At 46.2% G+C, this 24,679-nt stretch overlaps 1 protein-coding gene across 5 annotated transcripts in view; it reads right to left on the bottom strand.

Annotated features, from left to right (window-relative positions):
• Positions 1-24,679, bottom strand: part of CCDC180 (coiled-coil domain containing 180) — a 67,291-nt gene that overhangs the window by 31,467 nt on the left and 11,145 nt on the right. For all 5 annotated transcript variants that reach the window (XM_038552890.1, XM_038552891.1, XM_038552889.1 and 2 more), the window contains exons 11-25: positions 24,152-24,271; positions 20,059-20,138; positions 18,191-18,279; positions 16,488-16,610; positions 15,202-15,375; positions 14,246-14,361; positions 12,793-12,919; positions 11,074-11,113; positions 10,416-10,945; positions 8,994-9,223; positions 5,161-5,336; positions 3,378-3,558; positions 2,284-2,430; positions 1,470-1,614; positions 1,182-1,298 (exon numbers count right to left, since the gene is read on the bottom strand). In XM_038552890.1, the coding sequence (XP_038408818.1) occupies positions 1,182-1,298; positions 1,470-1,614; positions 2,284-2,430; positions 3,378-3,558; positions 5,161-5,336; positions 8,994-9,223; positions 10,416-10,945; positions 11,074-11,113; positions 12,793-12,919; positions 14,246-14,361; positions 15,202-15,375; positions 16,488-16,610; positions 18,191-18,279; positions 20,059-20,138; positions 24,152-24,271 (2,395 nt within the window). The remainder of the gene's footprint in view (positions 1-1,181; positions 1,299-1,469; positions 1,615-2,283; positions 2,431-3,377; positions 3,559-5,160; positions 5,337-8,993; positions 9,224-10,415; positions 10,946-11,073; positions 11,114-12,792; positions 12,920-14,245; positions 14,362-15,201; positions 15,376-16,487; positions 16,611-18,190; positions 18,280-20,058; positions 20,139-24,151; positions 24,272-24,679) is intronic.

Genomic DNA, 24,679 nt, shown 5'->3' with positions numbered 1-24,679 from the left:
TGGTCTGTAGTTTCCTTGTAATGTTCTTATCTCTCTTTGCTATCAGGGTAATTCTGGCTTTGTAAAATGAATTTGGGAGTATTGCCTCCTGTTCTATTTTTTGGAAGAGTTTGAGAAGAATTGGTGTTTTCTTTAAGTGTTTGGTAGAATTCACCCATGAAACCATTGGGTCCTAAGTTTTCTTTGTTGGGAAGTTTTTGATTACTGATTCAATCTCCTTACTTATTATTGGTCTGTTCATGATTTGTCATATTTGTTCATGATTCTGTCATATTTGTTCATGATTCTGTTTCTAGAACTTTTTCCATTTCTTATCCAATTTATTGATATATAATTAGTCATAGTAGGGGATCCCTGGGTGGCGCAGCGGTTTGGCGCCTGCCTTTGGCCCAGGGCGCGATCCTGGAGACCCAGGATCGAATCCCACGTCGGGCTCCCGGTGCATGGAGCCTGCTTCTCCCTCTGCCTATGTCTCTGCCTCTCTCTCTCTCTCTCTGTGACTATCATAAATAAATAAAATTAAAAAAAAAACTTTAAAAAAAAATAATTAGTCATAGTAGGCTTAAAATTCTTGTAGTTCTGCATTATCATTTGCACTGTCTTCTCTTTCATTTCTGGTTTTATTCAAGTCCTTTCTCTTTTTTCTGTGTCTAGCTAAAGGTTTGTTGATTTTGTTTATCATTGAAAAACCATCTCTAGCTTCATTGATCCTTTCTATTGCTTTTCTGGTCTTTATTTCATTTATTTCTGATCTGATCTTTGTGATTTACTTCATTTTGCTAACTCCGGGTTTAATTTTTTTTTCAAATTCCTTAAGGTGTACAGTTAGGTCATTTATTTAAGATCATTGACCTCAGTTCACATTTTGACTTCACATTCGAGAGTTCTGTGTTCTTGTTCTAAGTCACTTAATTACTGTCTGCCTCAGTTTCTTTGTCTCTAAAATAGGGGGGGAAACAGTACTTGCTTCATATAGTTCTTGTGAGGACTAACATAGCTGATCAAAACAAGTCAGTTAGTAGGATGTATGGTACATAATAACTCAATGAATCCTAGAGGCTATAATGATTTAACATCTGTCTCCTGGCTGGAGTTCAAATCCCACGGGGCAGAGCCCACAGTTGTATTCCCAGCACTTGGGACAGTGCCTGGTATGCAGGTGAAGAATGAATCTGTCCTACCTCACACTTGATGTTCACTTGCAGATTTGTCAGCAACCGCTGGATTTTCTCTATGAAAACAAGATCCACAGATAGGTTATGGAATTTGCTTTCAAACTTGTTGATGATATCATTGGCCTGTGAAGAAATATAAAAAAGTAAAGGAGGGGGGTTTAATTTGGAACTTACAGACTTTGGAAACAGAGGGAGACAGGCTCAATTTTTTGGAATGGGGGCTTGGCAGGCCTGTCAGGCAATGAGCAAGGGTGTCTAGGACCTGGCTGGAGGTCAAGGGCAGGGCTCTCCCACCTGGTCCAGGTATTCATTTTCCATCTTCTCCATGTTGATCATGATTAAACTTTCAACAAACTCTATTCGGGAAGCTTCCTTCTCCAGTCGATGACACAGTGAGTCAATTTCTTCAGAAGAAAAGTTGCCTCCCTCAGAAAACAATCTGAAAATAGTTCAAGAGAAATAAAAGCCACTGATCAGACCTGAAACTTCCCACCCATCCCAAACACTGTGGTTGATAAAGTTTTAGATTAAAAGTATAAGATCATAGAAAAATGAATAGAGGTGGTTCAAAGATAGAAGCAATGAAATAACCCAAATATCCTTTAAGGGATGAACAGAGAAACAACATGTGGTATATACACACAATGGAGTAGTATTCAGCTTTAAGAAGGAATGAAATTCTGACACATGCCACATGATGAGTGTTGATGACATTAAGTGAAATAAGCCAGACACACAAAAGGACAAATACTGTATGATTTCATTTATATGAGGCACCTACAGTAGTCAAATTCATAGAGACAAAAAAAAAAAAAAAAAAAAGGAATTCTGCTGCCAAGGGCTGGCAGAAGAGAATGGGAGTTAGTGTTTAATGCATTCAGAGTTTGAGTTTATGAAGATGAAAAATGTTGGAGATGGATGGTGTTGATGGTTGCACAACAGTGTGAATGAACTTAGTGCCACTGAACTAACTGCACACATGAAAAACAGATGAATGGATAATTTTATGTCCTATATTTTGTCATAATAAAAAAATTAAAGGGGGAAATGACCACTTCTCAACAGAGAAAGCCCAGTGCCCACAGAGGCCCCCGATGCTGGCTCCCACCTGCAGTGCTTGATGAACTCAATGTTGGTTAAGCAAAGCTTGCCCAGGCTCTCCTCCAAGTACTGGCGGAAGCTGCGCAGGGACACTTGGATGACATCCACATAGCTAAGCAGCTCCTGATGCAGTGTGCTGCTCAGAGTAACCAGCCTAGAGGACACAGGAGGCCAGGGTGGTGGTGACCCAGGGATGGAAGGGCACCCTGGGGGCCACTCGAGCTCCACTGCTGTGCCCAGCTGTGGGGCCACCACAACCACAGCCATGTTCCTCTCAGTAGAAAAAGAGGCTAAAAGGAAGTTCAAAATGCCAGTGTGTGCAGGACACAGCACAGGACTCTCAGTGTGCTGTATCAGAGGACATCTGTCTCCTCTCTCTGGCCTTTGCCGCCAAATTACTAAAGGAATCCCCAGTTCCTACTGGATCTTTGCCCTTCCTGCAGTGCTCACTCTCTCTAGCTCACAGCAATGTGGCTCCTGTGGCTGGTGCTCTCCTAGAGGAGCACCCTGCAGGTTTCCTCTTCACCTTTAAGTCCACCCTAACCAGCTGCCTATTGTGTCTGACTGCTCCTGTGAGGGTCCCTCATGTTACCTGACTGAGGTCTCCCTGAGTTCACCAGAGCCTCCATCTCAATTCCCCGAATGGTCTCCTTGGAAGCCCTTGCTCTGCTGTGAGCACATCCCCACCCCAAGCTGGGTCAGTGCTCCTTCCCGAGGGGAAAACTCTGTCTCCTCTTTACCTTCCTCCATCCCAGGCCAGGGGGCCCTCCTGCAGGAAGCTCTTCCTGATTTCCCTTGAAGGAAGTGGTTTCTCCCAGCATGGACATTTCGGGGCTGGTTAGTAACATCCCTGCACCCTGACCACATGCACCCTTTTCTGTCCCTGCCTGCTCACCCAGCCCCCAACCCCCAGCCCCCAGCCCGACGTTCACACAGTTGGACTCTTACTTGTGTGAAGAGGTGAGCTGAAAAGAGGAGGTTGCTATAGGGCCTAGACAACTGACCCTTATCCACCAGGGAGGGACCACTCCTTTGAGAGCAGCTAAAGGCTGGCATCTCGTGTCTGGGATTCTAGGCCCGCAAGACTTCCAGGGCCCTCACCTCTGGCTCTTCGTGGCGTTCAAGAAGATGTGCTCCATGTCGTAAATCTTGCGGCGGAAGTTTTTGCTCTTTATGTTCTGCTCCTCTTGGAATTGGAAGAACATCAGCCTTTCCTTCCTTAGCGTCTCGGTCACCCCAGCACAGTGGCTGTCCAGCCGCTCTTGATGGAGCAAGAGCTCAGCTGAAAAAGGATGAGGGGGAGCTGAGGCCCTCCAGGATCTCAAGTCACCTCAGGACGTTCCTCTCCTGGATGGTGACCATCACCCTCGGTGTGGCTTGGGAATGGGTGCAGATCTGAGAAAGGCCATCTGAGACTGCCCCAGTGTCTCTAACTGGAAAGGAGGCTGTCCAGGCTGTAAGTGGGAGGTTGCTGCTTGCAAAGACACCCAGGAGCAGGTGGATGGGTGGAGGGTGTTGGGAAGGGTGGGGAGCCTGGTGAGAGAGTCTGGAGAAAACAAACAGCACAAGGCTGGGCAGTCGGAGTTTGTTCCTTTCTACCAGTGGCTACTCTTTCAGGGAAGCTTGAATTCCATAGGACTTCTAGGGTGGGCTAAACAGAACCAGGATTTAGTTTCAAGGGCTCCATCGTAGGCCTTTCGAGCTGCAGACAGCCTCAGGTCAGCCCACCCCATCTTCCTGCTGCCAGGAAGGGAAAGTGCTGTCATCCCGCTCTGCCAAAAAGGAGTGCAGGGACTCTGGGACCTTGTTTCTCTGACCTTGATCTCTGCATCCTGCACCGGGGCAGGGAGCCACGGAAGGGGCAGGAAGACAGTCTTCACGAAGTGTCTCAATTTATACTTATATTTAATGAACACATTTTCCAGATGAACACAATGAGGTTCCAAAGGCAGGGCAGCCCGGGTGGCTCAGCGGTTTAGTGCTGCTTTCAGCCCAGGGCGTGATCCTGGAGACCCAGGATCGAGTCCCACTGGGCTCCCTGCAGGGAGCCTGCTTCTCCTTCTGCCTGTGTCTGTGCCTCTCTCTCTCTCTCTCTCTCTCTCTGTCTCTCTCTGTCTCTCATGAATAAATAAATAAAATCTTTAAAAACAAAACAAAGTCAAGCAGGGTTCCCAAGGCCCCAAGCAGGGGGACTCCGGGCTGGGCTGGCTGATTCCATAACTCAACTGTCACTGCTCCAGACAGGAGGAGTTTGGTTGGGACCATGTGAGGTCACTCTGGAAGCTCAAAGGGTCATGAAGAAACTTGAAGTGTGACACAAGTGAAAACCCAAAACAGTCATTGAGGATCCAACTAAAAATATGTTACCCACTAATGGAGCCCTGTGCCTAAGAGCAAGATGGCACCTCTTTTTAAGTTATAAAATTATAAGCTTAAATTAATGGGTACCAGTTGCTTAGGATTCCTCACTGTACCCTTTCAGGGACAGTTAATTACCCCCAGAAGTATCCTCTTCTGCAAGGGAAGGAGGGATCAGAGAGGTCAGGTAACTTGTCCAGAGTCACACAGCTAGAGAGGCTGAGCCTGGTGGCTCTGATTCGTGAGCTCAGGTTTGCCCCTAGAGCATCTGAATGCAGGTGTATATCTGATCTGATAGGTGTGTGAACAGATTATCTATTCACGCTGCTAAAATAGGACAATACTCTTCATTTTGGCATCTAAATCCTTGTTTAAAAAAAATTTTTTTTTAAATCTCAAATGCGGGTTCTAAGAACTGTCTTCTCTGCCAGTCTGGAGGTGAAACCCTCACAGAGGGGCACCTACTGAATGCAGAACTGACACCAGCTGTCTGGGACAGGGTGGTCTTCCCAAGCAGGGTCCGTACCTGCCCTGACATTATGGATGTCTTTTTCAATGCGCTCAGCTCTTAGCTCATGTAGGTGCAGACGCAGCTCCAATTCTGAATCAAGTTCATCAATCTTGGTGGCCGCAGTGACCCGGGTTTTGAGGACACATTGGTCAAACCACTTCTCTAGGTGCTCAAAAAAGCCAGTTCGAAGCCTGAGGAAGATACCAGTGACAGTCAGCTCTGCCAGTGGCAGTGACCAGGGAGAGAGCTTTCCATATCGATACATAAAGTGCTTCCCCCTATCACTTCTTCCTTTTTTTCCCCCCACTGTATTATATTCCTTTGTCTGGATGGACCACCATTAATTTAACCAGACTCAGCCAAAGGACATTAGATGGTTTCTAACCATTTGTTCTTCAAAAAAGGCTACAGTGAATAACCTTGTGCGTAAGTCAAGTGTAGATGCGTTTCTACAGGATATATTCCCTGAACTGGAATTGCTGAATCAAAGGCTAAAATACATCTGTGGTTCTTAAAGATATGGCTTAACTACTTTCATGGCAAGGCACCCAGAACTGCCATCAACAATGAATAATAATTTCCCTTTCTCCACAGCCTTGGAGTGAATTGCCATACTTTTGAATTTGACAATTTCATCATGTTATGATTGAAACTGAACATACTGGCATCTGTTTAAGACTATTTAATTTCTTTTTCTACATACTATTCATGAATATCCTTTGCCCATTTTTTCTCTGTTGTGTAGATGCTGTTTTTCTTACCAATCTCTTTATATGGGCACTCCTTATATATTGGGAACATGAGATTATTTGACTATGATGTGAGTTGCAAATATTTTTCCCAACTTACCACTTCTTCCTTTTCAAAATTTATGTTATTATTAAGATGCCCATGTATTGTTAAGGTGTTGGTTGTCCCCAAATTTATCTATAGATTCAATGCAATAAAATTTATCTATACATTCAATTCAATCAGGGTGCCTGGGAGGGGCTCAGTCGGTTAAGCATCTGACTCTTGGTTTCAGCTCAGGTTATGATCTCAGGGTTGTGAGATCAAGCCTCATGTCAGGCCCCATGCTCGGCGGGGAGTCTGCTTGAAAATTCTCTTCCTCTGTCCCTACCCCCCACCCTTGCGTGCACACACTCTCCTCTCTAAAATAAACAAGTAAATCTTTAAAAAAAAAAAAAGAAATAAAAATAAAAAGCATAGCAGATGTCTTCCTCTAGAAACTGATAAGCTGATCTCAAGTTTATGTAGAAATGCAAATGGCCAAGGAGAAGAAGACCAAAGCTGGAGAACTTACACTACCAGATATTGACTTAGTATACAACTACAGGAACCAGGCAGGGTGAGGTGAGGGTGATGTGTCAGAGACACAGAGAGATAGAAAGGAAGTCTGGCAGAGCAGTGGGGAGACTCCAGCCTTCTGGAGTCAAGTGGTTATACACATGGAAAGACATGAATCTGACTCCTATCTCGCACATAAACAAAATCAATTACAGGTAGATTATACATCTCCATGTGGAGCCTCGGTGTCCAACGAAAGATGAATGGATAAAGAAGATATGGTTTATGTATATAATGGAATATTACTCAGCTATTAGAAATGACAAATACCACCATTTGCTTCAACGTGGATGGAACTGGAGGGTATTATGCTGAGTGAAGTAAGTCAGTCGGAGAAGGACAAACATTATATGTTCTCATTCATTTGGGGAATATAAATAATAGTGAAAGGGAATATAAGGGAAGGGAGAAGAAATGTGTGGGAAATATCAGAAAGGGAGACAGAACGTAAAGACTGCCTAACTCTGGGAAACGAACTAGGGGTGGTAGAAGGGGAGGAGGGCGGGGGGTGGGAGTGAATGGGTGACGGGCACTGGGTGTTATTCTGTATGTTAGTAAATTGAACACCAATAAAAAATAAATTAAAAATAAATAAATAAATAAAAATAAAATAAAATGATAACATTTGTAGTAAATAGGAGGATATTTTCAGGGCCTTGGGGCAAGCACAGATTTCTCAGATAAGACAGGAAGTACATTAACCTTAATGAAAAAAATTGATGAATAGGATCTTATTGCAAATAAGAATTTCTCTTCATCAAAAGATTCCTTTAGGAGAGAAAAAAAAGGCAAGCACAGAGAGGGATAACCATTTGCCATGTATTAACCTGAAAACTCTTTGGTACTATTTTTGGTTGTATCTTCTCAAGAGGGACACACATAGAATCCTATGTCCCAACAATTCCACTCTCAGTTATGTATCTAACAGAAATGGAGACATATGTTCACCAAAAGACTTGCGCAAGAATGCTCAGAGCAGCACTGTTCCATTCCCCAAAGAAAAACAACTCAACTATGCATCAGCAGTAGAATGGATAAAGAAAATGGATTATGTATTTTTATAATGGAATACTACACAGAAATAAAAATGAGATAAGACCACATTCAAAAATACATACGAATCTTGCAAACATAATGAAAGGATTCCAACATAAAAGAGTATGTTTTCTATGCTTCCATCTAAATAAAGTTCAAAAACAAGCAAAACTAATTCAGAAGTTAGAATATTGGCTATCTTTGAGGAGGAGAGGGAAATGACTTGAAATGAATACATGAGGGAGAGTTGGTAATGTTCTATTTTGAGGGAAGTACTGGTTACCAGGTGTGTTCCCTTTGGGTAATTCATTGAGCTATACATTCATGATTTTCATACTTTTCAGTATTGTATCCTTCAACATGCAAATCAAATCAGTTTAACACAGAACTGTTTTTCTGGTTAATCCCAAGGCCAGATGGCATAAATGTTTGGCTCAAGACTCTGGAATCACATGGTCTAGATTTACATCCTAGATCCAACCACTTCCTATCTCAGAGATCTTATCAAAATAGCTAACTCCCTGAGCTTCAGTTTCTTTGTCCATAACATAGGCTAATTATAGTACCCCTTTCATAGTTATTGAGAGTATCAAATCCTCTCAATAAATATTAGCTCTTGTGGTGGCCCTTGCTTTTATTCTTTAAGGAGAAGACAGGCAATGGCCTGTGACAGATGAAGGAGAAAGGATGAGTTTCAAGTCAAGAGACATTTTCAAGGTGAGATGATGCTGAGGTGAAAGAGAAGAGTTCCAAAAGCCTGACTTAACTCCTTCTACTCCCTGCCCATGTCTATACAGAGGAGGTAGACTAATCAGGTGATCTCTAGCTGGTGAGTCCTAGCTATGACATTGTAGAGTCAGAGTGCAATGGAAATGCTATCTGAAGCCAATTGCAAATTTCCACATTGGGTCCAAATTCTAACACAGAGGCCCAGAAAATTGGGGGTTAGGGGAGGTAAATTCTCAGTGGCAGAATTATGGGTCATTTTTATATTTTTCATTATACTTTTTTCAATTTTCTAATTTTCTGCAATTATAGTGTCATATAATCAGAGCTAAATACCATATTGATATATACTCATATATACTCAAGAGGGAGGGAAAGAAAAAGAAAGAAAGAAAGAAAGAAAGAAAGAAAGAAAGAAAGAAAGAAAGAAAGAAAGAAAGAAGAAAGAAAGAAATGGAAAGATTACACATGTTCTAATATCTTGCAGGAAAACACTATTTCCTACATACAAGGCCCAGGCCAGCAAGGCATCCTGGGACAGATGAAGGGGGTCACTCTCACAGAAGATATCTGTGTCTACAAATAATTCCTGGAAATTTACTTTTTATTGTTTCTCATCTCAACCCTCAGTTACCTACAAATTTTCTTTTTCCAGCTAAAACTAGGCCAATCTTTTGTTGTAATACCTCACCTGGTTAACAAAACTTAGGAGAATGAGAATAAAGGGGGTTTTTACTCACTGTTTCTTAATTTGTAAAACTAGTCTGGGTGGAATTATCACTTGTTCTAGGAAGTTGGCATTGGACATGTCATTGATGAGAATGGTAGAAAGGTTGGAATGGGACCACTTGCAACTCTCTTCTTCTTGTTCCAGGGTTAGGAAGACAAAATAAGTGTGTCCGCTGGAGGTAGTGAAGGACTCCATGTCCTCATGGGAGATCTCCCCCAGACTCTCTTCCCGGGCTTCAGCCTATGCAGAAGAGAAGATTTTAGACTTTATGTCATCAAACAGACCTGGGGATCCAACCATAGGATCTTGAATATCAAGGTTGTAAACCTGTGGGCTGAATTTTGCCTGTAATTATTTTTTGCCCAATATAATGCTTTCAAAATTGGGAAATTCTACAAATAATTTGGATTTCTGATTTCTCTTAGAAATCAGAAAATTTGTCAATTCTGAGTCTCCATTCCCACATGGTATTATTGGTTGGAGCTGAGTAATGACTGCACAGTTGCCTTAGACTGAATGTTGGGTGTTCTCTGAAATTCAATGTGTTGGTATTTGGAGGTGGATTTTTAGGAGGTGATTAGGTCAGGAAGACAGAGTTCTCATGAATGGGATTAATGCCCTTATAAAAGAGTTGGTTCTTTCCACCATATGAAGACACAGTGAGAAGATGGCTGTATATAAACCAGGAAGTGGGCCCTCACCACTCACCAAAACTGCTGGCACCTTGATCTTAGACTTCCCAGCCTTCGGAACTGTGAGAAATTTGTTGTTCATAAACTGCCCAATCTGTGATATTCTGTTATAGCAGCTCCAACAGACTAAGACAATAGTCTTATTTTATACTTGGTCTCCAGACCTTTTTTCTATTACATGCCTATGGGCATTTGAAATAGGGATCCCTGCTCAAAAACAAGTCTCCTATGCTACTTCTTTTACAGCAAGATAGGAAGAGAGTCTTGCAACTTCATGATTATGGGAATCCAAGTTACTGTTCTGTGAGTTGGAATGTGTTTGGAGGACAAGATTTAATAATGAGAGTAACTTCCCTGCACTCCAAGGAGACCTCTGTCTGCCAACTTGGATATGGATCTTTTGTGCTACACAGGAGAATGGGAAGAGAGAAAGAATAGAGAGGTTAAGTTGGTCTATATAGGAAAGAGGAGCTCGGAAAGAGATGACTAGGGAAGGACAAGGAAAGCAATACAGTTAAGGGGTGACTTCAGAGTAGATTGCAGGATAAGATGTTAGGAGAAGAAAGTAAATTTTAAAAAGCTTTGTTGTGAGATAAGAATTGGATTCTTGTGGACAAAATAAAAGACGTGCATACATTTATAAATCCCCGTGAAGACTGCACTGTCGGGGACCCCAGCTTGGGATATGCAGAGCCTAGCACGCTTTCCCCATACCAAGAATGAATACATTGCTGGCCTACCTCATCCATGGATAAACTCTCATGTTCTTCTTCCTCCTCCTCCTCCCTTTGCTTCTCTTCCTCTTCATGCTTCTCCTCTTCCTCTTCCTCCTCTTTCTTCTCCGCTTCCTTCTCCTCCTCCTTCTCCTTCTTTTTCTTCTTCTCACTCTCCTTCAACTTTTCTTTCTCTTCCTCCTTGTCCTCCTCCTTTTTCTCCTCCTCCTCTATCTCTTCTTCTTGAACCATCACATTTTCCCGGTTTGGGGATGGTTTTAAGGAGCTGTCTCGTTCAACTTGCATTTTTTCTGATTCCTGGACAGATTCCTCACTGAACTCATCCATCTTGTCACTCAGTACAGATTGTTCCTGCTGGCTTACTACCATCTCTTCAGTTAAGGAAGACTCCATTTCTTGATCTTCTTCCATCGCTTCTGCTGACCTGGAGGAACTTGTCTCTCTTTCACTTTCTTCACTTTTACTCATTTCCACTTTAGCCCTCTGTTTGCACCTCAGTTTTCTCATACTGTCCTGGGAGTGCTTTTCGTGTGCTTCTGTGATGACCAATCCCAAAGCACAAGGAAAAACAGGTTACTAAGGTGGCCTGGATTGGGCCCACCCAGCCCATAAATGTACAAGAGTGAAGTCAGAGAGGATCAGAATTGAATTATAATGGTGTTACCTGGTTCCCTGCATTTGAAAATGACTTTCCCCTCCAAGGTCTACAAGGAAAAAACACAGGACACTGAGTGAGCAGCACTGCCTTTTTCCAGAGTGCTACTTCAGACATCGTTTTTCATTTAAGTAAAATGGCCGACACATCCCCTTTAACATCTGATGCAAGCCTTGACTTTTTATTGTTTCTCATCTCAACCTGCTTCTTACTCCTTATTTCATTGTGGTCATCAGAGTGTTCCCAAACCAGGGAATCAGTTTTCCTTAATCCCAGGCAGGCTAGCAAGACTTTTTATCACACAATAGGCATTAGTAAATAAACTCTCATTTTGTAGTGATGTGAGACAAAGAGCAAGAAAGTATAAATTGGTGGATGTAGAAAAAGGGGCAGGAATCTGCTGCTCTTGGTGCTGGATGTGAACATACAGAATGAACATGATTTATGTGACCTGAGAGCCCCTTCATTAACCCTACAAATTCCCGGTTTCACAGACTCTAGATGAATTCATGAATATACTGTGTCATGGATAACAGTGTGGGCTCTAGGTCTGGATTTGAATCCCAGCTCCATGACCTTGGCCAAGCTCCTTAAGCTCTATAGGACTCAGTCTCCTCACTATGACACGGAGATCATAATAGCACCTGAATTTGAACCCAAGCAACCAGACCGATCTCAAGGTGCAACTGGTGATTTCACTCTCCTATAGCTTGAGCTCGACCTCAACCTACATACCAGAGAAAGCATTTATTAACAATTGAAATAAAGGTTCCTCCTCTCTGGAGGGGGTTCTCTGAGGAGCTGGCAGCCCTGTATATATGAGAAAGTCTCAGCTAGGTTCAGTAATAACCACAAGTATTGTTGGGTCTGGCCATGTAGGACTCTGGCTGGCTGTGTGGGAAAGGGACAAACTCTAGGAGTGTCAGATCAGGACATTCCAGCTATGCATGCATTTACCCAGGGAATAGTCACTGTGTCTGAACCACGTGCAAGATGCTGTGCGAAGGGCAACTGAAGCTGAATCAGAATTAGTGACCATATACCTGCCCTTCAGGAAACACCTACTCTGGATGTTCTGAACTCTGGTATTTGTCAGCAACCACCATACAAGCACATCCAGAGACAAGAGAGGGGTCAGGGGGTGAGGGAAGTGAGTGGCCGGGACACTTGCCACTGGTAGTGGAAGGCTGGCTGGGTCTGGGATGTGTGGATGCCAGCAGAGGAGCAGGGTGAGGGAGGCCGGGGGAGCAGGGCGAGGGGGCATATGCAGGAAGAGTGGAGAGTTGGCTGAAGCAGGAAGGGTCCAGGTGGAGAGAACCAGACGTGGGGGCCTCTGTGCTCATCTAGGACTGGAAGTTGGACTTGGCAGGGGCTGCAGAGTTGGTGAGGGACTTTTGAGCCAGAGAGAGGGCACGGCAGAGTGGTGGTAGGAGGGTAATGGGGTAGTTAGTGGTGAGGAGGATGAATGGAACTCAGAGTTTTAGAAAATAGTCTTTCCATCATAATTCCAGACAAACCTGAGTTCTGAGCCTTTCATCCTCTTTTAATCTAAGAAAGAAATGGTCTCTTTTAGAGATACCTTCTGCTTCTTACTCCTTAATGCCTGACAGATTCAAACTCGGTAGGGGTTAATGAAGGTGTGAAAAGTTAAGGCAGATCAAAACTAGAAGATATCCTTTCCCCTTTGCTTCTCGGTGAGTGGCTGGGTATTTGCACCCCTGTCCATACCTGTTCAAAGATCTCACGGACATAGAAGTGTTGGCTAAGGGTGGAGCTGTAAGAGTTCAGTTCTTTCAGTATGGTCACTGGGTACTCCATCACTTCCTTTATCAGGAGCTTGTGGAAACACTCATACCTGGGAGGGAGGGAGACAAGACCACTGCCTAAGGGGCGGCTCTACCGAGTGTGGGAGACCCCAACCAAGAGTCGCACCCCAGGACACACCAAGATGGGCTGGAAGCCCACCTAGGTTATTCTGCACAGAGCCACTGCACATGCTTCCTTTCACTCTGGTAATCCTTGGTTTTGCTATTTTTCTGATCACACAAGGAATACATACTCTTTTGTAGAACATTCATAAAATGTGCACAGGAGAGTTCTCTATTGTAACATGGGTTCCCGTTTCCTGTCCACTGTCCCAACACAGTCTTTGAACTTTACCTACATCATCCATTCAAACCCTCCTGTGCCCCAGGGATCAGACTTTGTTTCCCAGGTAAGGAGACAAGGCTGGGGGTAAGGAGGTGACTTATTTGTCTCAAGATACACTTCTGAAACTAAGTGCTGCAACCATTTGGCAGTGTGGCTTCATTTCTATGAATGGTCTCTATAGAATTCATTGTATAAAGGCACAAAGATACACGACAGTTCACAGAGAAGTGTTTTTAATATTGAGAAACTGGAACCAATCTTAAAAAGCTAATCTATTGGGGGATGATTAGACCATTATGAAGCACCTGTACTGATTAATTCTACATGGTCATTAGAAAATGGACATCTACCTGCAGTTACAGATCTACTTGCATGGCATGATCCAATTTTTATTTTAAAAACACTGTATATCAGGCAGGCCAGGTGGCTCAGTGGTTTGGCGCCGCCTTCAGCCCAGGGCGTAATCCTGGAGACCTGGGATTGAGTCCCATGTCAGGCTCCCTGCATGGAGCCTGCTTCTCTCTCTGCCTGTGTCTCTGCCTCTCTCTCTCTCTCTCCCCCTCTCTCAAGAATGGATAAATAAAATCTTAAAATAAATAAATAAATAATTAATTAAAATACTGTATATCTATTTATATCCACATAAATGTACATACCCACGAAAAGGAAGAGGTGGGCAGGAATGAGGGGGAAAGTTCTACATGTTTGTGTCAGTTAACTTTTTTTTCTTTAACAAAGAGCACAAATGTTTTAAAATTTGAAAAGGGAGTGAGAGGGCCCATGCTCTTGACCTTTAAACTACATGGCCTTGAAATCTCCCTCCATAAATTTTTCCGATCAGAATTCTCCCTGGAAGCTTCTGTGTTGGCTGAGAGCAGAGCTGCAAAGGACCACGAGGATATCTCCAAAGTTAGATGCAACATTTTCATCATGAGCTTGCTGAGCACACCCTGGGCTCCTAAGCAGACGGCCTCAGCTCTTGAATATGTATGTCAGGCCATTCCCTTCTTTCAGGATCTGGTCTGCCTACCTGAATTTCATATTCTTCAAAAAATCTTTGGCTTTTTCCAGGTGAATCTTCAATGTTTCCTCATGGCTTTGCTGCCTCAGTTGGTCCAAGAGCTTATCAAGGCGGGCCTCCTGGGCCTGGCAGCAGCATCCAAAATAGGAGGAAGAAGCAGACATGAATTACCAAAACTCAAAACTCACAGAGTGCATGTGAGTGACATGCAGAGACCCTGACACCCGAGCTGAGGTGCGGGTACCTCAGGACTTTCTCCTCCACAAAGGGGCGCCAAATATGTCACTATGCTTACCCTCAATGCTCCAGGCTCTTCTCTGTTGATAATGTTCTGCTCTGTCTACTTTACATCCCTGGAGACCCAGCTCAGATGGGACTCCTCAGGGACATGTCCCTTACACATGTCCCACCTGGGCAGGCCCATGCTACACCTTCCCATGGCACCCGCCCCTTGCTCTCCTTGACATCAATTGTATTTGAGATCAGATGCTGGGTGTGGCTCTCCACTCCCTAGACTGTGTGAAGGCAGGTAGGGTGGGGGCCCAGCGCATCTCCTGTGGGCACAGGGTGACTGCCAGAGGTAGATGCTCCGCACTTCCCCCCACCCAGTCTGTCTGTCTCTCATGCACACTCTCTAACAGACACATTTGGGTCCAAGGACCCATCACTAGCTCACATCTGACTGACAGATTTCTTCTACTCCCATCCAGGCCTATGGGGAAGGTGAGCCTCAATTTCTCTATTTGTGTTTTATAGCTAAGGTTTCACATTTGAGTGTAAGATAAGTCTGGGGTTAATTTTTAGCTATACTGTGAAGTAAATATGGTGGGAACTTTTTTTCTTTTTTCATCTGAATGCTGGCTGAGGTTACCTGCCACCAAGCAGAGCCATTGGGCAGCTGACAGTCTGGGTGTGGCCCTTGCCTCATGCCCTGCAGAGGCTCCCCTGGGCCCTAGGAGCCACACCTGTTCCTCTAGGCTGTGTTTCTGCCGCTGCAGCTCCATCCTCTTCTCGAGCTCCAGGTCCTGCACCGACAGCATGTTCTGATGTGCCTCCCACAGCTGCACAGCCTCTTGGAAGTAGTTGAAGAGATCTGAGCTCTGCCATTCTGTCTGCTTTGCCAGACCCTCGAAGGATTTCTGCAGTGGCAGGACCCAGAGAAGGGGCCTTGAAAGCCAACTGGCCCAGGATGAGGAGAAGCCCCCCCACCCAGGGCTCCCTTGCCAGCCAGTGGAGGCCCCACATCTCCAAGGACTGGTCATCACTGCCCGGGCACCATCCCTCAAGGCCATCTTCCTGGGTCACACATTGGCTCCTAGCCCTCCCTCCTCTGCTGACCCCGAATCCCCATCTCTAGACCTGTCCCATATTCATTGAGGTCACTCATGGGAAGAAGGGAAAGTTTGGGGCCTAGAAGAAGGATCAAGCCCAGTCACTAGCCTTGGTACCAGGAAGGCCACAGCCATCTCAGCCTGGGCAGTTTTCCTTCTTCAGAATCCCCTGATTCTTCATAGCTGAGCCAAACACCACACTCTGCTGTTAAATCCTCACCTCTCCCCATTTTATAGGTTTATTGTATGCTTCCATTGGGGTGAGGGCTCAGCAAACTTGGCCTAGGAACTAAAGTTGGCCCTCTGCCTTTTTTATTTGTTTGGCCCTGAGAGCTAAGCACAGATTTTACATTTTCTAACTGTTGGGAGAAAAAAAATCAAACAGAGATATTTAATGATGTGGAAATTATATGAAATTCAAATTTCAATGTTCACAAATGAAATTTTATTGAAGCCCAGACACACTCATTTATTCTTGCATTGCCCACAGCAGCTTTTGTGTGACAACAGCAGAGTGAGAATCTGTTACTGAGACCTGATGGCCCACAGAGAACTGAAATATTTACTATCTGGCCCTCAGCAGACAGTGCTTCCCAGCCAGCTCCAGGTGCTAAGCGTCCTGGGGCAGCATTACCCCTTGTGGCCCTTCAGCACCCAGACTCAGCAATGATTCCAAGGAGTACCCACTACCCGAGCCACATGCAGCATGGGTGCCAGCGGGCAGCTGGGGGGCCGGGGGTGAGCCTGGAGCACCCGGCGCAGAGGAACCACTCCAGAGCCCGGCCAGGACAAAGGAAAATGGACTCGCTAGTGACAAGGAAGTCGGAGCCCCCGGACTCTGGTCTTCTCATAGCCTGGCACTCGGGTGACACCCCTCCCCGCCCACCCTGCTCCCCAGCTGTGGGCCCCCAGCTACATACATCTAAGAGCTCCAGCTCCTCCTCCACCTTGCTCTGCAGCGTTCCCACCACCTGGAAGAAGTGTGGGCTCACCAGGCTCTCTGCCTCCTCCTCAGTGAAGGCTTTCCAGTCCAGCAGCTGCTTCTGGAGGCAAATAAGACAGAGCCTGGCTTAGGTCTGGTGAGGGCTTCACCTCGGGGCCTGTCTCTGTCCCCTGAGCTCTGCTTGTCACCCAGCCTCAGGGGAAACCCTCCTAGTGGTAAGAGATGATCTATGTTTTTGGTCCACCCAGCTTGTCCAGGTGCTGCGTACTACCCATGGTCTCACTGAATCCCCTGAAGGTGTCCTTATCAGTCTCATTCCACAGATGAGGAAACCAAGGCTCAGAGAGGTGAAGACACTTGCTGGAGGCCACCCATCTGGCAAGTAGTGGGGCTGGGATCTGAACTCAGAACCAACAGACCCTAAAGGTATAATCAGCCATCCTGCAGCCTCAGCATTGCTTGCTGTGAGTCAAAGAGGGCTCCTATTTCCTATGACTGAATCCCTATTATGCCAACTGGAAAGCTGGCTCTTCATAGTAATAAAGCCTTGGTTTATGCACAAAATCTAATGTAAACCAACCTCCCCCAAATAAAAATGGTCTGTAGTCATATACTTCCAATGCTGCTGAATAGGGATACCAAGGGATACCTCTGTCGGGGTTAATACACTCTTGGGGTATATGCTGGCTGCAACTTATCCCCTGCCGAGTCTTACAAGGGGAAGTGAGAATGGGCACAAGGATTGGCACCTGGGACCAAAGGCCGCTGAGCTCCCCAGCGAGGTCCCAGGAGGCAGTGGGGGGAAGGGGAAGAAACTGCCAGGGGCACGGTGCTGGGAAGGCTCTCCTAGGGCAAAGGTTTCCCTCCCTCCTCTCCGTCCAGGCTTTGCTTCTGAGGCTTGACACCCTGAAAAAGCAGACTGAGAGGCATGTGGCTGCCCCTAAGGCCACAGTGCAAATGGGCAGCCCCTGGGCTTCTGGAGACTTGGTCTTCTCATCTCCAGATGGAGCTGGTGATACCTGCCCTGTAGGACCTCGCAGGATTCAATGTGAGCGTGTGCAAGTGGGTGGTGCAGCCCCTGGGGAGCCTGCATGGACCATAAAGGCTCTGCTCCCTGTGAATTCTGCTCACCTGGGAGTCTTGGTGGCAGAACCACAGGTCTATAGACTCAGGAGGGGTGGAGTAGCAGGAACTTGCTGGAGCCAGGAGGCAGGGAGGGGTCATGTTGACAAAATATCTCTGTGGACCCCCAGAAAACCAGGCTTTGTCATTGAAGTGGTTTGCCAGTAAACTCTGTCTCACCCTGTGACAAAAGCAGACGGGGTGGACAGAAGTCTTGGATGTGACAGCAATGGCACCACTACTTGCAAAAGTGAAGCCCTGGAAATAACCCCTGGGATGCAACCTCCCTGGAAGCAATAATGTCAGGTGCTCTAAGTGGTGCAGATGGTCAAGGTTGAAGTCTGATGTGCTCAGAGAGTGTATACCTTCATCAGAGAGGTCTTCCTGGAGGAGGTCATGCTGGGCTACCCCTTGAGTGACGATGGGTGGGCAGAGCTGAGGAGGAGGAGTCTAGGCACAGGGATGCCTGAGGCCAGTGAAGGCCTGGGGCCTATGAGGGAGGAAAGCAGGGGATCCAGGCTGGAGAGAGGCAGGGGCGGGGCTGGGAGGGGCGCCCACCTTGCACTTCTGCACATGCTCCAGGCACTCCTGCCAGGTCTTCTCGTACTGCAGGCGGATCCGCATCATGCAGTCCATGTGGTAATTATCTCCGTGGGCAGAAAGAAAACATGTTAGCTGCTCTTCCAGGAGGAAGAGGGGAGATCAGAGTTTCCCCCTTCACAAGGGAGGCAGCTTCTCCCTTTAGCAGAGGTAACTGAGGTGAGATCAGTGGTTCCAGTTCAGATCAGGGGCTGGAATCACCTTCCCCACAAAGTCCCCGACACCCCCAAGAGAAGGGCCTTGAAGGAGTTGTCTTTATCTGTTCTGAATCTATTCTAACCCTGATTCTTGACTCTGCTTCAAGGCCAATAAGATTCTTTTCAGATGGTTGTACCAAATCATAATACAATATCAAGGGTGTAAATTAATGAGGGTTCACAGATCACATCTGTGGCTAATTCCATAAGAAGTGGACGGGCTAGCAGAACACTCAGAAGCTGGCCGATCAATTTTCACCTCTCCTGTCTACTGATTCCCACTTTCTAATAAACTCAGTGTGACTCTTGGTGTCTAAGATAAGCAGCTGAAGTTTAACGTTTCTGGCAGTTCTAGAAACTGAAAGACAGCACAAAAAATCTGTGGTGGTCATTTTTTGAGAAGGGTGAGGAGGATGACAGGGCAGATGGAAGCAGGCTAATGTAGGACACCAGGAAGGGCAGATGTGCGGTAGAACTGACCAGGAGAAGCTCTAAAGCTGGTGTCTCCATCTGCAGGGTGACTTCCTAGGCCAGCACATCCCTACCCGTCCCGTCCGGTGAAGTCCCTGTGGGGTCCTGAGGCTCTTACCCTTGGTATTATAATTATAATACCATTGTAATTCTAAACCTAAGAGCCCTGGGAGCAATGATACTTTTAACCAAAGTATCCAGGTCACAGGCAGGTGTGACTTCATTAGCTGTGTGACCATGGGCAGGATACCTCACCTCTCTATGCCTCTGAGTCCTTCTCCATCACAGGGGGACAATGACACTACTGACCTCACCAGGTTTCTGTAAGCCTCAAAAGACATGGAAATATCCTAAATCTTCCAGAACAAGGCTTGGCAAACATTTTCTATTAAGGGTGAGATAGTAGATATTGCCAGCTTTGCCAGCCATGAAGTCTCTGTTGCAACTACTCATTTCTGAGGCTGTAGAGCAGAAGCAACCAGAGACTATATGTGAACAAATGAGCACAGCTATGTTCCAATGAAACTTGCAAACAAGCAGAGGCCCACGGGTGGGAGTTTGAGGACCCTTGATATAGAGCATTTTTAAACATTACTATTTATTATTGAGCACTCAACTAGACCGCAGGATGCAATCCTCACAACAACCCCACAAGGTAGGTACCTTTATTATTCCTCTGGAGATCCCCATTTTATAGAGGAGCAGTTTGAGGCCAAGAGTGGCCATAACTTTCCCAAAGTCACACAGCTGGGATGGTACAGAGCTGGGGGTCAAACCCACATCTCTCTGACTACAAGACTACATGCTTGGCATCTCATATACCCAGGATCTGGCCCACAAGCTGTCCTCACAGGAGGTCATCAAAGCCATCCTTCTGGCTCCTTGCTGTGGTCAAGGTTCAGGGTCAGAGTGTGTGGCTGGCAGCCATGCCAGCTGGGCAGTGACCAGGAAGCTATGGGAGGGAGAGGGCTCTACCAGCAAGGTTTTGGAGATCCTATATGAACTCTCAGAATTCACTCTTCCATCTACATTCCCTCCCTCCTCCAGGGGGGCCTGCCCCCACTCCTGAGTTAACGATGGACTCTAACATAAATGATTGGCTACTACTTGACCAGGATTCTGAAGAGACCCACGTGGTACCCCACAAACCTCACTCACCGAGGTTCTTATTTAAGATGCTGAGAGCAGAATGCCATTCAGTCAGCTGAGTTCTGCTGTAATTGGGGGGCAGAAGGTCACTGGGGAAGGAAGATATGACAAGTAAGCCATACTTGAATAAAACGTTCACTTACCAGAGTTGACAGCATCTTTCAGGCATGTAGCCCCAGAGTAGTAACTATGTAAACATCGAACAAACAATTGACTTGCTAGGGATTTCCTGGTGCCAAAAATATAACCCATAAAAGGTCTATCAATCTTAACAAGTCTGTTACTTAGAAAATAAAACCAGGGACACCTGGGTGGCTCAGTCTGTTAAATCTCAGACTCTTGATTTCTCCTCAGGTCATAATTTCAGGGTCATGAGATGCAGTTGGTGTAGGGGCTCCTCCCTGGGCATGGAGACTGTTTAATATTCTCTTTCTCCCCCTCTCCCTCTTCCCTTCCCCTCCCCTACCTCACATGGGTACACTCTCTCTCTCAAAAAGAAAGAAGAAAGAAAGAGAAAGAAAGAAGAAAAAGAAAGAAAGAGAGAGAGAGAGAGAGAGAGAGAGAGAGAGAAAGAAAGAAAGAAAGAAAGAAAGAAAGAAAGAAAGAAAGAAAGAAAGAGAAAGAAAGAAAAAGAATGGAATTTTCCCAATGGGAAAAAGCAAATGGTTCACATCACTTGACAAAAGGAAACCTACTTGCCTTCTTCTTCTTCTAGGAACCGAATCTGAGATAACAATGCATACAAAGTTTATGCATTAAGACAGACGCCTAACAGTATGTTTATAAGCACTCAAGAAATCACAAACTTCACATCCAACAAGAGTGTTCTGTCTAAATACAGTCCAGTGAATTCTCTGAAGTCATTAAGAATAGTGTGGCAGATTGAAAAACCTGCCAAAATCATTAGCTGCTGCCTCAGTCTATTTCTGGGGCGGGGCTGAGTTGGGCCACGTGATTTGCTTAAGCCAATGAGACATTAGCAAGCATGACAGTGAATTGGAAAGGCTTGGGTACCCCTCTTGCCCTCTCTTGTTGCAGGGAGTTTTGCCACCACCACCAGAGAAACTCCAGCTGTCCGAGCCCAGGCTCCAGACTCGGGAGTGAGGACATTCTAGACCACCCAGTCCCAACCGATCAGCCCAGACTGGAGGAAACACCTGTGGGAAACAGCCCACAGAACAGTGAAAAACAAGAAATGCTTGTTGTTTTAAGTCACTAAATTTTGAGTAGTGTTTAATAGTATGGAAAGATGCATATAACTAGGAGGACCACATAACTTACTGTCCAAACTGGGACATTTTTGACAATGAAGGGAGGGATTCTATTAATGATTATACCAGGACAAGACGTGTAACCCAGGGTGGTCTTGGGCACCCTACTTATGGTGGACCCGTAAAGAGCAAAAGACAACTGAAATAGTGTGCACAGCATATCCTCACATCTAAACACTACAGTAAGTGCAGTATTGTGTCTTGGAATGAGTCTTGGAACAGAAAAAGGACGGTGGTAGAAAAACTGGTAAAATCTGAAAATGCCTGGTGTCTAGGTGATGGGAATGCATGCGAGTTCATTTCTGTTTTGTATGTAAGAGAACAATATTAGGGGAAACTAGTTAAGGGGCATACAGGAATCCTGTGTTCTATCTTTGTAAGTTTTCTGTAAATCTAACATTATTCCAAAATAAAAGTTGAATATAAAAAATTATTTTTAAATGATATGCACATGATCATTGGGTCCAAGGAAATCCACGGGAACTCTCCCAGGACTTTGGAAAACTCTCTCTTGGGAGCCATGGGAGTCTTATCAAGACACTCCAGTCCTGTGACACCACTGCCCACAGGCTGCAGAGCACCTGCATGAGCAGAGAAGCAAATCTGGGACTATGGGGTTTCAGGAGTAAGGCCTGGAACTATGGGTCAGGATGGGGTATGGAATCCCATAGGAGGCAGTTCCTGGGACAGCTCCTTGGGCTTGATTAAAAGGCTCGCTAGCTCCTTGACAGGGTAAGAAGACATCGGTGGCTGTCTAAACAGTGTGCTTTGAGGGTGCTGTCAAGACCTCCTTGTACAAACAAACCACAAACCCAAACCTTCGCTCTTGATGTTGACTGGAATTCTATGCTCAAGGCTTTGCAACTTTACTTTTAAGTTCTACATTTGAGCTTGTGTTTGCAGTACACACTTCCATACTTACCTGGCAGGGGAGATACCATGATCACGCAGTACACACTTCCAGACACAGATTGTGTCCTGGCTTTACTCCTTTCTATAGTTCCACTGAGAAGGAGCTGCTGGGTCCTGTACATGCATACTCTTGCCTCTGACTTCATAGAGTTGCCCTCAACTTCCTCAGGTCAGATCAAGTCACCCACCAGCTCCATGTTCTGCATGCAGACACTGCCATTACATGGTGTTTCCCAGCAGTGGCCAGGAACACCAGGAAATGCATTTTCCTACATGTCTTTGGCCCTGTCCTCCCTTCTCTCAGGCAGGTAGCCAGCCAGCCCTCTGTTCACAGCCTGTGTGAGGGATGTGGCAGGGTAGAAAAGACAGCAGCCTAGATATCTTTCTGGATTTGGTTCTCAAAATCCAATTTTTCAGGAGAGTCTAGAGCACTGGGGAGGGGAAGCCTTGGTGGAAGTAGGCCAGGAGTCCTGGGAGGGAGGCTGGGGGAGCAGCTAAGAACTGAGGACCAGGACTCTCTCCTCACCCAAAGGAAGGGGGCTGGGAGCAGGGGCAGACTCAGAGGACAGAAGTTGCCTGGCAGTGGGAGCCTGGGTCCTCCTTCCTGGTGGAAGGCCATGGCGGCCAGCTCTAAGACCCAGGTATCTGGGGGCAACAGCTGCCTGGGTGTGGAGACACAAGGGTGCAGAGTAGCCTCCTCAAGATTCCTGCATCCAGCTGTCTAGACGCTGTGATGGTTGCCCCAGGGCATGTGGGTGGATCAAATACAGAGGAACAGACCCCTTCCCCAGGTCTGTGATGGGTGGGGATTTGCGGCTTCACCTCGATGGATACAACCCTAAGAAAGACTGAGTTTGGCCCAGTTTAATAAACAGGGACTCTGGGACACTGGGGTGGCTCAGCGGTTGAGCATCTGCCTTCGGCTCAGGTTGTGATCCCAGGGTCCCAGGATCGAGTCCCATATCGGGCTTCCTTCATGGAGCCTGTTTTTCCCCCTGCCTATGTCTCTGCCTCTCTCTGTGTCTCTCATGGGTAAATAAATAAAATTTAAAAAAAAACAAATAAATAAACAGGGACTCAGCCAGAAAAAGTGGAGTTACAGAAAACAAGAAAAACACTTTACCTTATGCTGAGGCTTTTATCCACCTTGTGAGTTTTACACCTGCATAAAAATGTGCCTGCCCTGGAGGAGACTGTGTGGGGTTCTAATTGTCACTGATATCCTAGGAGAACTTAGGCGCTATGGTGGGGGGAACCAGAGGGTAACCCAGGGTTACCAGGGTTATAGGTGGGCAGGACCACGTTTCCCAGGAAGGGGAGGAGCATCTCCCAGCACATGAAGCGTCTCTACTGGCAGGTCTGTGCAGATTCCATCCTGCTGTTGAGAGTGGATGCTACAGGATTCCCAAGGCTTCCTGGGTCTAGGACATTCACTGTGCCCCTCACCAAACAGCTTATTAAGGAATCAGAGCTAGGTGAGCCCAGGTCTGAGGGGCGCATCCAGGGTTCCTGTCTAATGGCAGCAGCCTCCTCGCTGACTTCCAGGCCCCAGACTCAGACCCTCCAACTTACCCTCCAAACTGCAAGGCTGATGGAGCCACTCTGCTCCCTACCAACCCTTAGGAAAAAGTCCAACCCCTTAACCTCTCCCCCTCAACCCCCACTCTCCCCGCCCCCTTTGCCACTGCCTCCTCCCACATTTTTTGGCTCAGTCACACTAGACTTCCCCAGCAAATGTGTCGTGTTCTTTGTTGCCATTAGGGCTGAAATGCCCCAGAAAGTGGGCCCAGGCAGCCAGCACAGGACTAGGGAACAAGGAGATGGCCTGGCCTGGAGGATGCCTCAGGAGAATGGTCAATGCTGAGGACCGTGCCTGCCTCCTCCATAGCATCCCTCGCTACAGCCTCTTCCCAGTGTACCAGATGGTGCAGAGATGCTCCAGCCGCTTTTCCTGCAGGACTTTCTGGTTCTTCAGCATGCTCTCCATCTCCTTCTTCACAGCCGGAGGAGCCTGGATCCTCTCACTGGCCATGAACTCACTGGGCATCCAGACACGTGTTGGCACCATGGAAAGGAGAGGAGGGGCAGGAGAGGTGGGAGAGTGGGGATGAGACCCATGGTGAGGACATTCCGAACCTAAGCACCCTTATACCACTCCTGCTGCTTCCTCTCCGTTGGGGGCCTCTGGGACAATGATGAAAGGAGGGAGTGAGGGAAGTGGGAGAAAAGAACCACAGAAACCCTCACACTGGCCCATCATCATGTCTGCCTTGCATAAGGAATGAAAGGCTCTAAAACGTTCAAGTACTTGATCAAGGTCACAGGGAAAATACAGGTGAAGCCAGGCCTCGGTACATCCATGAAGATGTACCTTTTCTTTCATCCAGGCCTTTTCTTTCATCCTCAGTGTCAGACTCTGAGGTTCTCCATCTGGAAATTCAGGTGTG

Source organism: Canis lupus, chromosome 11 (assembly GCF_011100685.1).
Source record: "Canis lupus familiaris isolate Mischka breed German Shepherd chromosome 11, alternate assembly UU_Cfam_GSD_1.0, whole genome shotgun sequence".
Classification (NCBI taxonomy): Eukaryota; Metazoa; Chordata; class Mammalia; order Carnivora; family Canidae; genus Canis; species Canis lupus.
Note: the sequence above shows the minus strand (reverse complement) of the source record. Positions and strands in the feature narration are given on the sequence as shown.